General features: G+C 39.6%; 2 protein-coding genes across 3 annotated transcripts; one reads left to right on the forward strand and one right to left on the reverse strand.

Moving 5' to 3' along the window:
- Window positions 1-2,786: 2,786 nt before the first annotated feature.
- On the reverse strand, window positions 2,787-10,042 carry LOC138051302 (YEATS domain-containing protein 4-like). The gene is made up of 7 exons (XM_068897481.1): window positions 9,930-10,042; window positions 9,729-9,848; window positions 7,684-7,750; window positions 7,059-7,153; window positions 6,588-6,680; window positions 5,566-5,647; window positions 2,787-3,567 (listed from the first exon to the last, which is right to left on the reverse strand). Exons 1-7 carry the CDS (start codon window positions 9,960-9,962, stop codon window positions 3,368-3,370), a joined length of 690 nt encoding a protein of 229 aa, XP_068753582.1. The 5' UTR covers window positions 9,963-10,042; the 3' UTR covers window positions 2,787-3,367.
- LOC138051300 (ankycorbin-like) lies at window positions 10,014-16,366 on the forward strand. 2 transcript variants are annotated; one of them, XM_068897479.1, is made up of 3 exons: window positions 10,014-10,118; window positions 10,441-10,482; window positions 12,583-16,366. In XM_068897479.1, exon 3 carries the CDS (start codon window positions 12,672-12,674, stop codon window positions 14,598-14,600), a length of 1,929 nt encoding a protein of 642 aa, XP_068753580.1. In that variant the 5' UTR covers window positions 10,014-10,118; window positions 10,441-10,482; window positions 12,583-12,671; the 3' UTR covers window positions 14,601-16,366. The 2 variants fall into 2 exon arrangements, with proteins under 2 accessions (XP_068753580.1, XP_068753579.1); XM_068897478.1 differs by lacking the exon at window positions 10,441-10,482 and having other exon boundaries at window positions 10,015-10,118.
- Window positions 16,367-17,805: the final 1,439 nt, after the last annotated feature.

Raw genomic sequence — 17,805 nt, forward strand, 5'->3', positions numbered from 1 at the left:
GGGGCAGCTGTACACAGGCAGGTGCTCATAAGCTCCTGACACAGGCTTTTTTTTTTTTTTAACACAACCCAAATGTTTGGACACGGGACTAGCCTACAACATGCTCAGGATTTCCTCTTACTGTTTTTCATAATTATTTTTATTTTTTAAATACGCACAGTTACCATAAAACATTGTAAACTACAGTAAACAATACAATAAGTATTGCAATACGAACGTGACTTGAATTACAGCACTACCAAGCACTAATTGCATTAAATTACATGTTTTCTAGCATGACAAAAAATAATACTAATAGAAAAAAATTAATGAATAAAATACGACTTCTAGCACTTCATAAAACCTTTTTTTTCCTTTGAAGTTACATTTATAACTATAGTTTTAAATTAGAGGAATCAATGTTTAAAGAGACTCGTTCCAGCGGGGACAGAAGTGGATTCCATTTCTTTGAATTTCTTGTTGTGTTGTTTTCCAATTGTTTGAGGGAAAGCAAGAAGTTGTTTTGGGTTGGGTACCGTTCTTTCGAACGGCAAATCCAAATCCTTTGGGCAAAAAAAAATAATAATTCGGATTTTAAAATTGGAGTCGTCTGGCTTCAGACCTAAGGCTGTTTTCATTCCTGAGTGGCTCTCTTTTGAAAGCATGTGGCACGCCTGCAGCCATATGGAGAGGTCATTCCAAAAAATTCTGGTTTTTTCACATCCCCAGAATAAATGCAGCAGATCTTCTTTTTTATCATGGCAGAAGGCGCATGTTCCGTCCTCTCCAATTCCTATTTTTTGCAGAGAAGTATTGGTCGCTAACCGCCTATGTAAAAATCAGAAATTGAGGTCAATTAATTTGGAACCCTTTGTGCACGCAGCAGACAGTAGGTTGGCTTTTCTCCAGTCAATTTTTACCTTGGCTGTGGACCCGATATCTTTCTGCCACCTCTCTTGAGATATTAAATAGCGGTCGTTCCGCTTGGTCAGTTTTTCGTAATTCTGCGGAATTCACCTTCAAGCGCCAAGTGCCCAACTGCATTTCGGCTTTCATCAATCCAACCTCGTTCCCAGGGTCTCTCTTCTCTGCCTCCCTTGGTCGTTGGAAGAGAGACCCTGGTTGCGGCTGGTCACGTGACCACCCAGAATCTGGGTGGTAAAAAAATCTGCTGGAAGGGTGGGGTAACAGGGTTGGGTTAAGGTTTTTGATTGTCACAGTGACAAATTTACTAAGACAGGAAGAGAGCGGTATGTCGCTTGACTCAGTAGTTTTCGCGCTAAAGTCATGTTTCAAAACCAAAACACTGCTTTATAGAACTTCCAGTCCATCATTACAAGATAAAAAAGCGTCCGGGTGACAAAAAACAATCTCGTATCCGGCCTGGGTGATACTTTCACGAGCTCCTTCCCACTGGGAAATAATCAGCGAATCAGCGTCGATTCCTTTCTTTGCTCCTAGCACCGCTGCTTCCACACCTCTCGCTCTCAATTTAGAAATCTGATCATAATCAAAGCGTTCAAAGGTGAAACAACTAAAACTACAGACTTTGTTTCCGACGTGTTTCACGTGTTGCCTCTCTTTCCCTCAACAATCGAGGCAGAACTTGGAAAACTAAGGATTTCCCGTAGCTGGTAGGAAGAACAGCAACTAAATCTTTCTTTAAATATAAACTTTCCAGGCAAATTACTTGTTTCACTTTCAAAATTATATGTTCATAGCCAGCCGAAAGTAGCGCCTTCTGAACACATCTCAGAAACTCGAGCGCCATTTTGAAACCAACAATTGTTCAACTTCACCTTCCCCCGGATGGTATTTGATCGTCCTCTCGACCAAATGTACTTGAGTACCCACCCACCCTGCGGTTTTGGATGGATTGATGGTCACGTGACCAGCCGCAACCAGGGTCTCTCTTCCAACGACCAAGGGAGGCGGAGAAGAGAGACCCTGGGAACGAGGTTGTCATCAATCAAACTTCCAACGCCAACCACAGATGACGAAATCAATTTATGCGTGACTAACCCTCCAATCAGCATCTTTGTTTCCGGCCCACGGTACATTAATATATTCAAACTCGACGCCGATGGAAAGCGATGGAATCTGTACGAATCTTTTTACTGATTAAAACATGTCATAATGGTATTGGAGCTGTAAACTGAACAAAAACTCCAGTTCACTTTCCGGAGGCGGAGTTGATCTTCCCGGCTATGTTCGGAAATTTGATTGATGAAAGCCAAAACGCAGTTTGGCACTTAGCGCTTGAAGGTAAGATTCCGCAGAATTATCAAAATCGCAGTAAATAGCGAGTGATCAAATAAGAGCGAATAATGACTAAATTTAGAGGTCATAAATAAATAAATAAATAAATTTTCTTAATTGACCGCTCCCCATAGGGGCTTTTTAGGGCCAATGAAACACAATCAACGAAACAAGAGAACACAACAGCAACAACTGTTAAGAATCCCAACTGGCCGGAGGAATAACAATCGGCTATTTACAAGTGCAGCTGGGAAATTGAACCAGGGACTACCAGGAACAAATTCAACGAGTGATCAGAGCGGGTCTTGAACCCGGCATCTCCGGATCTCAAGGCAAGCGCCCTAACCACTGAGCCACACTGCCTCCAGCTATGTCATGCTGACGAGTAAAACAAAGTACCCTTGGAGCGAATCACTGAACCTCCAATACTCCCTCCTCCCCAAGTTTAATAGAAAAGAAAGTAGATTTTATCCGCACTTTTAAAATTTAAAGGTTTCCATGCCACGGTTTCAATAAGTGACCGAAACAAAGACTTGCTTAAAATATCAAGGCAAATACGCTATTTCTTATTCCTTTAACTTAAAATTTCCTTAAATAACTATTTACATCGTTTTAAAAAGGCATTGCTCATCTATTTTATTCGAGCCATCGCACCGAGGGATGAGGCCTAAACGCGCGCCAAATCTGCCTTTCGCGAGGACAGGCGTTATTTCGGCTGCGAAACATATCGCAGCTTTGGTAGACCCTTCTGTCGGATGAGTGTACAACAAGCGCACGCGAGGCCTTACGCACGCACGCACGATGATCCAATCTAGTAAACGAAGTGCTTCCGTCGTAATTAAAGCTACCAATGGTTAGGGCACTTGCTGGTAATAAAATTAGTGTGGGAAGAGAGCAGGGAACGTAGTCTCTTGCGTTGTGGTCTTGTCTAGTTCCCGTTAGGGGTATCTATCGTTTCCTTTCTTGAATATAAACTGCACGACATTGTAAATTGGTCCTAAAAAGCCCCGAAGAAAGTGGCTAACACCCTTCACTTTCATCTCGCGCTCAAGGAGACCGCATTGCAGCAAACCGTCAAATTAGTTATCAAGTTTTATAAGCTGTTGTCAACCAGTTGTCAACATTATTCTCATGGTACAACATTCGGGATCACAGATGCCGTTTCTTGAGGTTCCTGATCTTGTTGCTCCACTTTCGCTATTTCTGATTTCATTTGTTGTATGGCTTCTTTGCAGACCTTGAGTTTTTCGTGCAATTCGCTGATTTCTTTCCCAATCTTTTGCCGAGCGCCTCCTATCGAAGCTGTCGTTCTCCTTTCAATTTCGTCCCCTGTAACATAAATAAAGTGCACGATAAGTTGTAAGTTAGGAAACAAAGCTATGGCGAAAATCGTGTAACCTGCGAGGCGCACGTGTGCGAGGCGCGCGGGCTCGGAGCACAGGTTTTTGTTCGTTTTTCCCCCGGCAAAGCACTTGTGCGTCCCCCTTTCCCGGAGGGCCCCTTAGGTAACTCTTTGTCTCCCATGATCTAAAAGTTTATTCTCCAAACAACTGCAATCGAACAGGACCATACCCTTTAAATTAAACTGATGATAATAGTAATCCGCGGCTTCATTCTCAATACTTGTCTACCTGACAGCGTATTGAAATTGTAATGTGAATTTAAATACTGATCATACGACGCTTTGGTTGGCTCAGTTGGTTAAGCATCGAAACTACCGTGCGCGGGAGGGCCCGAGTTGGAATCCCGGCCGGACCAACATCAGGGGCTTTTAAATAACTGAGGACAAAGTGCTGCCTTTGTAATTACATCCGTATACGGTTTGACATTCGAATCGTCTCGGGTAAGGACTTTAAACAGAGTTAGCTGAATAGAGCGTAATGGTGGTGAAGTGCTAGATTTCTATCCCATATGAACCATGTGAGGCCAGAGAAAAACTCTGACCAGGGTGGGAAATGAACCCACGACCTTCGGGTTAGATCTCCGCCGTTCTACCGACTGAGCTACAAGGTCAGACGGGAGCAGGCCGTGGGAACTGAAGATGTTAAAGTCACGGCAATGAACATGTACAAGTACAAGGAAAGGTTACGTTTATAGAGTTTTTCTCTGTCCTTGTGTGGGCCCATTTCCATCAGTAGGGCTAACGCTCACATGGTTCATATGGGGAAGAAATCTAGCACTTCACCACCATTACACTCTATTCAGCTAACTCTGTTTAAAATTTAAGTGCTACACGGCCAGCGTTTGTATAAACGTAACCTTTCCTTGTAAGGACTTTAAACCCTAGGTCTCATCTCGCTGCCCTTGTTATTACACTGTTGGCAAAGTTGTTGGGGGCTGTAGGGATGGCGCAGTGGTGAGAGCACCACCTCCCACTTGGTGTCACATGTGGGTTGAGTTTGTTGGTTCTCTACTCTGCACCGAGAGGTTTTTCTCCGGGTATCCGGTTTTCCCCTCTCCTCAAAAACCAACTTTTGACTTGATTTGAGTTAATTGTTAATTTCAGTTTCCAGTGCCTCCAATTAATGCTTCAGCGCTAGAACGACTAGACACTTGAAACAAAGTTCCTTTCCTTTCCTTTCCAATAGGGTATGGAGTTCCCGTTTTTGTGATCAGTCGCTTTAAAGAGCACACTTTGCTTTGTTGTGTGACCCCCCCCCCCCCCCCCCTTCACCACCTGGGTGGTGAAAATCAAATTAAATGAATAAACTTAAAAGACAGAAGTAATCCTAGCACTTTAACTGGACGATTTAAGCTTTTTTTTTTTCGTTTAGAAACCCCACTACTCCCAACTGTGTGGCTTCATAGTTCAGTTGGTAGAGCATTGATCCAGCATCAGAGAGGTCATGGGTTCGAATGCTGTTGAAACCACCTGAAGCTTTCAGGTGTCTATAAAGAGAGGCTCATTAGCTTAAAATTTCAGCGTGTGACTGCAACGCAAGTTTAAAAGTCTGAAAGCTCAAAACTTCCACGCTGCACATTAATTCTGCGGCGTACACACGCATTGCATTCTTAAACTAGTAAGCCTTTGAAGTCAGTTTCTCCTCGATCAAGCTCTTTCAAGATCCTAAAGTTAGTAATGGCGGACCATTAAATTGGAAAATTCCAGATAAAATAAACAAGTGTCTTTTTGAAATAAAGGCTTAAATCTTTGGTCTCTTAGTGATTTGAAATACAAAGAAAAATAAGTCAGAATTGATTTTTTTTGGTCACACTTTAAGCAAAGGTCTGATCCAAATAGCGATATTCAGGTCTCGTTTTAACAACTCAGACAGATGGGCATTGCAAATAAAGTTGCCAATGATCAAACAGAAGATGTTTTCTTACAATCAGATTCATGTTTTATTGGCGGCAGCTGCCGTGCACTCAACAAACACTGATGCATCATTTGAGTCGGGTCTTGAAATATCTAGAAAAAATAAATAACAACGTTTCAAAACGTGAATCTTATAAGACAATTAAAATCACAGTGATAACATTATTTTGGGCCAATGAGACAAGCAAAAAAATATCATTTGGCATCGCAATTAGGCAGAGCAATTAGGTTAAGCTTTCACAATAATTTAGGTAACAACTTTGCTTCTAAATTTAAGTAGTCCTGTATCCTACCATTACAAAAAAACTAAAATATACAAAATTGTAGAAAATTCGCTTTGGCTACAGCAGTTGTTTTTTACAGATCCAAACAAATCTACACACATCTGCTACTGTATGTTAGCCTGAATTTCAGCTGCCTCCTCCGCTCGCTAAGTCACTCTGGGAGAGAGGCCCGAGTGACTTAGCGAGCAGAGGAGGCGGCTGAAATTCAGGCTACTGCTATGTAGATTAGTAATAGAATCAGGGGTACATAAAGAATGGTTGCATCACACAGAATAGAGAGACTTTCGTATGACCTTGAAAAAGTGTTCACAGTTTGTTTCACAGACCAATGTTTGGCAACATTAAAACAAAGCTTCTCCTTATTCCAGCCAAAGAAACACCTCATATGGGCAGTAAACAGTTCAATTGCCCAATCACATTACTGCATTTTCAAATGACATCAAAGCAAAACTTTCCAAAAAGTTCCATGGAGAGATGACGTTGTTTGCATCCGCATTCGCTAAGCCAATGAAAATTTGCCCTTGTTTGTTTTTGTTCGATAAGCCAATTAAATATTTTGCATTTTTGTTTACATTGTTTTTTTTTTTTTTTTTTTACATTTATTTTTCAAGGTCATATGAAAGGCCTTCTCTCCGATAGCCTGTGAACGCAGACGTACATTTGTATTTTTGGCAGCCGTTTCTCTCCCCCAACTGGGAATGCGTTTGCGTTCCCAGGCTATCTATCCGACGTCAGTAGTTTTCACTTACAACTTCATCGTAGAACTCAGACACCAACTGTTTCTTTCCTGAAGCTAAAGCAGACTCTGTTTGGAAAAGCTTCAGAAGATGATACAGTGTAACCTATAAAACAACATTGTTTGCAGTTTGAAGAAAGTTATTTGAGAGCTACTTGTGTCCAGCTCTTTAAGAGGTCACTCCGCAACCAAACTAATATTATTCTTTAACCCAATGATTCCTGGGACTTTGAGACTTTACTGAGGAGTGAATGGGTTAACCAGTCCCTCCATTAAGTTACTGAACAAAAAGAGAAAAAAGGGCTGTAATGTGATATTTTTTGTCAAATGGAAGTGGAAAACAGGGTAGCAAAAATTATCGCATTTGTTGAAGGTTTCAAAGTGCCTAAAATCTAATCATTTTTACAATTTAAATAAATTATACTTAGAGAAGAAGGTGACAATCTGCAAGGTAGCCTCCACTGGAGGTTCCAGACAAACTTACTGGTTTCTCAGATGAATCCATGAAGAATATCTTGATCTGAATTTCGAATTCACCCCATCCTGATTCGTTTACTTCATATGGAGGCTTTGTTACTACTGCATAGAAAAGTTATAGTGATATTGGTGAGAATACAGATGGTTCTTGACCAAGCACGAGGTTAAGATGGCTGGATATTTGCCAAGCTCTTTTTTATATTCATCTCGGTCCATAAACACGCAAAAAAAAAAAAATGATTCCAATATCCAGACATCGTGACTAAACAAGCTTGGTCAATAAAGGATTTATTATGTGGGATAAAACACCAAAAATGATCTTTGATCTTGTGGGACCAAGCAAGAAATACCAAGCGGGCAAGATATCTCCATCTCCATCCGCTTGGGTTGCCAATCACAGAGCAGGATTTGGTTCATCTTGCCCGCTCACAGAGTTAGTCATATAATAAAAGCAAATAATTAGTTAAAAGAACAGACCCATTGGCTCAACCAAGAGTACACATGACTTTCATGTGGGACGTGGCCTGAACAACACTCGGTGTCTTAAAATACCGGTAACTGAGGAGAAATTGCTGAAAGTGCAGAGGTCATCATAAATGATTATTAAAAAAATAAGTTTCCATCTTTCTTACCTCTCAGAGGATTTGCATAACTTTCATGGAGTTTGAAATGGACTTTCTTTACATAACTTGACATGTCCTGCAGGGATTGCAAAACTAAAAACGCTAAAACTGTCTAAGTATTAGTTGCATGTAAAAAGGTACTGCACGCACAAACATTTTAAAACTTTGATTTTGATCAGGCATTGTGCCCTCACTCCAAGCCAATCTATTAATAGCAGGTATTGCTGGTCAAGTGCATGTGACATCATGGCGGCCATGTTGGATGGTAAGAACAATAACCCGTCTCTCCACGCTGGGAACTAAACTTTATTCTTATGCAAATTCTGCGAAAAGAAATTGTATTGGATCATAGGCAGCCCAAGTTCGCGTCACTAGAGAGCGTGCAATAATTAATTACTAGTGGGAAGATGACCTTTGAGTAAAAGCGGTGTTGTGTTACAGGCAGTCATTGAGAATTTAAACGCATTATAAGACTTTGTATGGGAAATAAAATACCATCGATTATGAAGCCTAAAAAAAGCTCAATTTAACATTCATTCAATAAAAGGAATGAAAATGACTCACCTCTGGTGTATTCTTGTGCTTTTTGGAGCCTATTTTACCGTTTCGGGAATTCTGTGTTTCCAATGTTCTAAGACATTAGGCATTTTAGGCTTCATAATCGATGGTATTTTATTTCCCATACAAAGTCTTATAACGCGCTTAAATTCTCAACGGCCGCCTGTAACACAACACCGCTTTTACTCAAAGGTCATCTTCCTTCTAGTAATTACTACACGCTCTCTAGTGACGCGAACTTGGGCTGCCTATGATTGGATTGCCATCCAACATGACCGCCTTGTCACGTCGGTGCAAACCAAGAATTAGACATAAGGATTCAGTGCATGCATGAAAGTCCCATAATTTTATCATCCCCTCTCCCGGTCCCCTAATTTCTGGATATATCTGCTCATACTACTAACTATGATCTGCTAAATCACTCATTGGCCGTTTTTATACTAGAGACGCATAATTCGTCTGGGACGAACTTGGGCAAACATTTTTTCTGCGTCTGTTAAATTCATCTAGTATAAAGACGGCCACAAGAGGCATTATGCGTCTGGACGAAGAATCTATTTTAGTGCGTCTTCAAAGATGCACTAAACTGGAAAGTTCGTTCAGACGCATTATGCGTCTAGTGCCCGTCTTTATACTAGACAAATTTACCAGACGCAGAAAAAATGTTTGCCCAAGTTCGTCCAAGACGAATTATGCGTCTCATATAGTTCGTCCCGTCTTTACACCAGACGGATAACATAAGAGACGCATGATTCGTCTGGACGGATTATGCGTCTCTAGTATAAAAACGGCCATTCCTGACTAAACGATGTTAGCCTGTCCTTTGTCATTGCAACCTGAGAGGGGAGGGGAAGTGTTCAACACTGGATATTGGGTAAAACTATGGAATACAGGGCCATTTTTGAAACAAGTACTATTTCAGTGGCTTGGCAGCTCGGCAGTCAACTGATGAGCCGCCGAGCCACCCAAAGATATACTTTACTCGTTCTTAAAGAAGGAATTTCACTGACAAATCGCCAATCCACTCAAAGATGTATCTTACTCATTTTTTAAACCTTGTTCCTTAAACATTGACTTTTACTGGTAAGCCGCGGAGCCACTGCAGTGATACTGCTTCAAAAATGGCCCTGTCTGTAGTGGCTCCCTGGACATGATATTTGATACATGTATATTGCATCCCTGTGCAACAACAGTGTGAATAATTTTTCATTTTGCCTGCTCTATAAATAGGGTCTTTCTGAGCTGACATAATTCAGATAGTGATTTAATTAAGAACTTTCTTTTCAATCTTTTTCAGCTATGTTTTTTCGTAAAACATCTTTTTTTAAATCTTACGTTTACATGTACATGTACGTACAAGTTTCAGTGATTCAAGTGAGAACTTTGCTTCAAATATTTTGCAGGCATTTTTGCATGAAATATTTAAGCTTTGGATTTATCGCCTAGGGCATATGCTATCTCACGGAATAAGTTTACAACAAGTCTTGTGCGCTAACCTCGTTTTTGAAAGGTCTAAGAAATACTGTCCAGCCGTGAGTATGACCGTCTGTTTCCCGTTTTTTTCCAAAGTAATGAGACACATTTCCAAATATCACGGGCTTTACTATTGTGACACCCTTTAAGAAACAGAAAAAAAGGCGTAAATTTCATGGAAAACTGAAGAACAACGAGAAATGTGTCAAGTGAACGCAACGAACCTTCACTCTTGCGTTGTCTCCAGACGACGCCATCTTGTTTTAGTCAGTGTTGGGTAATGCGGGTTCAAGTCATTTCCAGGTCTCTGATTCGTCTTAGTTGGTGCAGAGGCAGAGGCGTCCACGACGGAATGACGATGATAGTGTATGTCAATTTACTTTTGTAAAGTGCCGTATTTTATTTGTGTTCAGGTGAGGGAAAGAGTATACAGTAATTTAGTTGCCATCTTTTATGTGTTAGAAAGATCTCTTTATGTAGTGGTCGCAACTATCCAGCTGGTAGGGTTCGTTAGGTTCCGCGTTGGTACCAACAAGCGTTCGACACGATCAATGAAATTTGTTTAAATCCAACCGCTAGAAAAAAACCGAAAGGTTCCTTTCGTTGACGACACTTTTATTTTAATTTTTGATGTTTCTTGGGATAAAAATATGCTTGATCATCTTGTGATCCCTACTAAACATATTATGGCGTCGGAATTAAAGAAGCGTGACCAAGTTCTCTGTTTGTTTTTAGTTTGTGTTGATCGAGTAACTTCTGTCTGATGCATCCTTTCTGGTAAGAATGACGTCTTTGGCAAATCTGCTGTTATCTACACCTTTTAGTTCAGACGGGAATAACGTTTTTGAATCAAATTGCCAGTACAATTATCTAGCGTGAAACACAAATAAGCGTATTAGTAACAGCTGATAGTTTTCCGACCAGGTATTTATGCAGATCGAAGCCACAATCACAAAAAAACAAAAACAAAAAAAATTAATTTGCAAATGAAATTGTGTAACATTCAAGTTTTGAAACTAGGCACTTAAAACCTAACCCAAATGGGTAACACAAAATATAGAGTGCACAAAAATGTAACTACAATAATATTATTGTCCAATTATGTGTAATCATGGTAGTTTTGTAGCATGGCAACAAACTAAAAGTATAGAAAAGATATTGTTGATGTCACTTATTGTCATTTATGTGCCAACCAGAGCCTCATTGGCTGTGAGAACAAAGGGTCCTATTTTTAGAAACAGTTGTGCTGTGCCTGTTTTAAGTTTTCCTTTTCTCAGAAACAGCATCATAGCAATGTTGAGAGACCTTGGACAAGCTGCTGCATGTTCCAAAGACAAGATTTATTTTAAAGGGGTACTGTCATGCTAAATTTGCTGTTGTTAGCTCAAAACTGAGTAAAAATCTAAATTAGGACTTAAGCTCACACTTATAACTTTCCTGAGGATGAAAGTGTATTTTATGGTACAAAGAGCTATTCGCAGTTAATTTTTGGTGGCTTTCTGACGACGTCTTCTCCAAACTTGAAAAAAAATTGGCCATTTTTTTTCAAGTTTCAATCCATTTCCATCCTTCACCGCAAACAACAAAGAATAGCTTCAGTGCACTTCAATGGTTCTTGGTAACAAAACAACAGCATTATTTCTTGGTCTTCATTGATACAAGACATCCTTTAGTGTTTTGAAGTTTGACTAAAATAGTGTGACACTGCCCCTTTAAGCTACATTGAATAACTTTAACAAAGTCAAAATAAAAAAGACTAGTATAGTTCTTCTAGGGACTGTAATAAGCTTTTTTTCCTTTGAGCTCCAAGTTGTACAACAAACCCAAATGACAGTTTTAGAGATAATCATTATTAAGAAGTGAAAAATGTAGGTTGAAGTTTAGGGATTAATGATAACAATAATAATGATAATCACATTAATTTTATTTTTGGGTTAAGGTAGGAAAGGTATCTTTTTTGGGGTTTTCAGGGCCTGGGAACAAAATTAATAATTTCACTTTTTACTGTTACTATATACTTCCTTTTCCATAGCTAAACACTAAAACAAATAATGTTAAAGGATAGCTCGGTTATTTGCACTTCTCCACAAACTGCATTGCTTTTGGGGAGGGGCAGAGTGTTAGTGTTGTGTAGTTGTTGTGACAGTTCTGAAGGATGCAACTTGAGAAAAGTTGCATCGGTTTTTATCCAGGATTGTAGAATGTTATCGGATGTCATGAATGTCGTGATATTGCTTTATTTCTAGTTCCAGCCTGTGGTTGTCATGTTGGTAGTACCCAGGCCACCATGTTACAGTTAGAAAAAAGAAAGTAATGTTACTTTTGAGTGTGTACTTGTTGAATTGAGTTCCTTCGCTAATAAATGTGTTACTTCAATAATCCACGCCTCATCTCTCTGCGCCATCCCAGAGATGAAAGCCCATGGATGGAAAGGATTGAACATCTTATTTCTAAAACATTAGAATGATTGTGTTTGCTGCAAGAAACTGTTCCAAAAAACACATAAAAGGAAAGGAAAGGAACTTTATTTAAGTGTCTAATCTTCTAGCGCCGTAGAGCACTAATCGAGGACACTGTAAATTGAAATTAACAATGCAAAGCAAATCAAATTTTGGTTTTTGAGGAGAGGGGAAACCGGAGTACCCGAAGAAAACCTCTCGGTGCAGAGTAGACAACCAACAAACTCAACCCACATATGACGCAGAGTCTGGGAATCGAACCCGGGCCACATTGGCGGGAGGCGAGTGCTCTCACCACTGCGCCATCCCTACACCCCATTGAATGTGTATCTAGTGATTGAGCATTAATTTAATAAATTTTATGAGATCACTGATCAGCAAAGAAACATGACTTGTTTATTTATTTATTTGTCGTTAGGATGATGCTGGACTAATCAGCCTTGTTTGACGTTACTAAAGGAAGTTCAAACCTTTTGGAAGCTTTACAACTATCAATGGAGGTTTGGTATGAAGAAGATCAAGGGCAAATTGGTAAAACGGAATTCACAAATAGAACTTGATTTCAGTCATCAAAATGGATTGGATTGGACAAAGTATGATGAGCGTCTGATTGAATGTGTAAAAAATGGAGACACAGAGAAACTCAGGGTTACTCTAAAAAAGAAAGGAACATCTGCCACCAAATTGAGTCCTGGTGGTTCAACAGCTCTTCACACTTCTTGCTTGAATGGAAATGTTGAATGCCTTGATGTCTTACTTGAGGATCAACCTGATTTGTCAGTTGTCAACAAGTCTGGCTGTAGCCCTCTTCATGTGGCAGCTCGCTCTGGGAACACGGAATGCATACAGAAAATGTTACAGCACAAGGTCCATGTGGGAACTCAGGATGGTAAGAAAATGACAGCTCTTCATCATGCAGCCGCTGAAGGTCATAATGCATGTGTTGAGCTTCTTGTTAAGAATAGTGCACCATTGAATGGTAAAGACAAAGATGGTAGGACCCCTCTGTTGATGGCAATACAAGGGGCTCACGAAGATGTTGTCCAACTGCTCTTGGAAAATGGAGCAAAGGTTAATATTGCTGATCATTCCAAAAAGACTGCATTGATGTATGCTTCATTATTGGGACTTTCCAAGAATGTCGAGATGCTACTGAAAAGAGGAGCCAATCCTCAGTTAGCAGACAGCAATGATCACACGGCTGAGGACTATGCTCGGCTGTGTCATTATCAAGAGATTGTTGATCTCATGCACAATGCTCCAACCATTGCTAACTGGGATATGGTCGAATCATCAGAAGATACTGAACAAGAAGACAACAACAGTGTCCCAGCTGGCGAGGCCATTTTGGAGTTTAGCAGTCCAGATGAGTCTGAGCCCGATGTGTCGAATTTTACACAAGACAGGAAAACATCGAGCAGTTTATCAGCACATGAATCTTTCTCATCAAAGGCCTCAACAGCACTGTCTTCTGCTAGAGCAGTAAATCAAGATTTGTCGGATGATATAAAAGAATTAGAAGAGGAAAATGAAATGCTTAACCAGGAGATGGATAAACTCAGAATTCAATACCACAAAGCTCTAGAAAGGCTCCGTAATCTAGAAGCACAGCAGGAATCGAAGAAGTTGGACTCACCTGTGATAATTACAAATCATGTAAATGGTCATGTTGAAGAAGAAATATTGGAGGAAAAAGAAAAAAGAATAGGGGAACTAGAAGAAGAGGTTAGGAACCTCACAAGCAGTTTGTCAAAGGAGAAAGAGTCCAGAAGTGATGCGGAAGAAGAAATAGCAATGTTAAGAGCCCAAGTGGCTTCCTTCCAGGATGACACAGAAGATTTTAATTCCAGTGAAAATGATGAAGATATAGATTTGCCAGGAGTGGATTCAAAGAGTGCCGACAAGTTGGTCAAATATGATGATCAGTCAGGGCAGCTTATATCCCTGCATGGACAGATCACAACACTAAAACTTGAAAATGAAACTCTAAGGCAACAATTGAAAAAATACACAGAAGAAAGTGTAGATTTTTTAGATAGTGAGGCCAGTATGCCCTCCATACCACTTTCAGTGTATCAGCAGCTTAAGGAGTCTAATGAAGATGAAATTTTCAAGTTGACTGAGGAACTAGAGGAAGTTAAGATTACAAATGAATCCCTCCAACGGGCCATTTCTGAAAAACAGACATGTCCTCAGTGCAATGTAGGTAAGAACAGTCTGTCAAATTCACAAAACAACGAGCAACAGGAAGTTCGTTTGTTTTCAGAATTAAAACAACTCAGACATGAATTTGAGGTGGCTCAGACTGAGCACCAAAGAACCCTCAATGTGTACAGACTTCATCTCCTTAATGCACATCAACAAGAATTGGATCCTCAGGTACAAGAAGCTATTCAGATGATAATTGAATTACGCAGCAGTGAACAGTTCTGCTGACAGTATTTTTATTATCAATGCCAAATGTGTCCAAAAAAAAAAGCCGATTTTGACACAATGCATATTTGAAGAAGGTGCAGATAATTTATGATCATTTAAGTGTGAGGAATTTCCTGCGTTATAAGTCAACAAAAACAGTTGAAAAATCATTCCAGATGCCATGCCTCACTTTGGCTTCATTGAGGCTTCCGTTCCCTGCCACTTTTATCAAAGATATTGGCAAGGAATACTTTGTCTTGACAAAATACCTTTATGTTAGAGGGGCAAAGGTGTGTTTTGCATAGCTAAGCTCTATAGTCAGCAACTGTTACAAGCAACAGAGGCTCTGAGAATACTTGCAATTAGTTGTAGATATCAAAGAGAGGGTGTCAAGAGCCTGGGCCGCCCTCCTTATTTGTGGACCACACCCAGTGGCATTTGTGTCATGGTGTGCCAAGAATGTGTGGTTTTGGAAAGTTAAACTGATGCCCACAGCACACCTTCAAAGGCATTGCTCTGCCATTGGCGACCTTAAGGGCCCACTGACGTATTTTTTGGGGTGCGTTGCGAAGGATGTAATGGTTAAGTAATTTGAGAGAATTTGGCATTATTTTGGTCAGTTTCCAACTTTTGTAAGCCAATGACCCTAAATATGACGTCATCATACCACGCCCATGGTCACGTGACCAATAAAAGGAAACTATAAATTTTTCTCCGTGCTACGCAATTTGGGTATTTAATCAATGGTTTGATAATTTGTATTCGGTTTTGCATCCAGCTAAGCATGGTTTTCTTTTTATTTTGAAAAATGTTCTTTTTAAATACATAAACGATACTGAAATACCCATAACTTTTTCAAAAAATATGATTTTAAAAAATCAATGCTTAACTATATTCTGTATTTGGGGGTGAAGCGTGCCATGTAAAAAAAAAATAATTCAATTTAAAACCGCCGGAAATTTAGCTTTTTTCTCAAACCGGAAGTCAGTTCGTTTTCGCATGCGCAGTTGATCTGAGAACGAGCGCGAGGAAGGGCAAGGAAAAACCTTCGATGGAAACAACAGTTTGTGCGGTGACTTTTGCTTGTGAGTGGGTTTTCTTGTCAGCTCATGACATGATGACGTCAGTTACCGGAAGTAACATTTCACTTCCTTAGCAACGCGCGAAAAATCCGTCTGTGGGCCCTTAAAGATTAGAGTATGAGCGTGAGTTTCTCATTCTGAGCTCGAGCACTTAAAAAAAATACATGTGCTTAGAATTACGAAAACTTGTACTCGCAATCCAGTTTGGTATTGGTTATTGTTAGTAATGAATAGTCAGAAAAGGCAACAAAAGAACAGAACACATGACTTTAAAGACGGGTGCATTTATTTAACACATCTTAGTAGCGTGAATTATCGCTCAAAGGAAGCCGTCCACAGTACAACATGCACGTGAATCATCACTCATGGCATACAAATTTATGCTTCCAGAATGAAGTTCAGTGTACAAAATGAACTAGTTGTTGCACTTGAACTTTCACGAGTTTAGGTTGTAAACTAGTTAAAAGGACTTCATAGCCTTGGTTTAGGGAAGTTTTCTGTACATATTTTAAACGTTTTTGCCATATATTTTTAAACTGGCACATGAAAATTTTGTAGCAATATTTATTTTAGCATTCATACAATTTGTACACTCAGTGTATATTTTGGATTTTTTACGGCTGAAGAATTTGCATCTCAAATTGTAACTTTGTATGTCTTACTAAGTTTTTGAGGATCTTATTAAACTTTTCCGATATCTGGCAAGCTTAAGCTTCTTAGTAAAATTTACATTCTTTTCAGTTTAAGATCTTCAAGTTAGGGTTAACAATCAAAGCATCAACTGGAGCGGAACACATGAAAATGATCATTTTTCTGGATTATAGCTGAACGTTTGGCTGAAACGTAGGCTCGATTTCCGCCATGGAGGAGCGCAGGCTCTTTTCCCGAAACAGCGGCTCGGGTAATCGAGCCCAGCTGAAACGAGCTCCTGGCTGCGACAAACTGCAACAGCAGTGGGATGAGCAGTCCTTTCGTTTAAGAAAATAATGCTTTTATGTACTCTTTGAGTTTTGGAATGAGATAATTCAACTTACTGTTGATTACTAGCTACAGTCTGAAAAAAATGAAGCGGAACATTTTCTGGTTCCCAGGTTCCCATGAAAGTCATCTCTTAGTTTGATCACCGATGTTGTAAGATATGACAGTCGAGGGAAAGGGAAATTATCTAAACGTGGGGTAGAATGATCATTGGCTTAAGCCCAACGCTTTTAGTTGTATACAATAAAATAACCCCTTTTTTTCTGAATTCAAGTTAGAAACTATCATAATTCTCAGTATTAGCAGAATTATGATTAAAGGGCTATGTCACGTTATTTTAGGGTGTTTAGGGGGAAATCTTAAGTTAATCACAAGTTTAAAACTCGAAAATGGTAATGTGTAATTCCGTTACTGATAAAATCATCGTTGCATCACAAACAAGACGATTCTGAGCAAAAACGGCCTTTAATGCAGGCGATTGCCATAAACTAGAAAAACGTAGGGCCGACTCTTTTTCAAGATTAACAAAATGCAATCCGGTTTCAATCTTGTCCAGCTAGTTGTGTCCAGCCATGCTTCTCTTTCCTTTTGCTGTATTTCTTTTGTGTTGTTCAACAGATTTAAGTGGTTATTGCTAAGTTTCATTCTTAGACTACTTTTAGGGCATTTTGGATATAATGAAATTACATAATTTCGCGTGACAGCCCCTTTAAGGAAAAAACATTGAAGACGCTGGAATAAATAGATTCTAACAGAATGATTCTATCCAAACAATGGCTAAACTTCAGAATACCCGGCCACAATTGCGTGACATTAAATGCCTGCTCCCGTAGTCAATAAATATTTGCATATGGAAACAAAATAGAAATACTTAAGAAGTCAAGAAGGGTGCTCCCGCAGTCCCGAAGTCGTCCGCAAGTAAAAATCTTCCCCGATCTTTTATTTTCAGTTTTTTATTTACAATACAAAACTTAAAATACAGTTCACAAATATTACCATTTATTTTTCGCCCTAATGCGTTCATCTGCTTGTGCCTTTGTTTTGGGTCCCAAAATGCTTACATAGACTTTTTTCACATCATTCAGAAATACAGCAAACAAATCCTCGTTTCTATACATATATCGCCTCAAAAATTTTGCCAAATATGTAGAAAAAAGATGTTCAGT

This window comes from Montipora capricornis, chromosome 6, assembly GCF_036669925.1.
Source record: "Montipora capricornis isolate CH-2021 chromosome 6, ASM3666992v2, whole genome shotgun sequence".
NCBI classification, from domain to species: Eukaryota; Metazoa; Cnidaria; class Anthozoa; order Scleractinia; family Acroporidae; genus Montipora; species Montipora capricornis.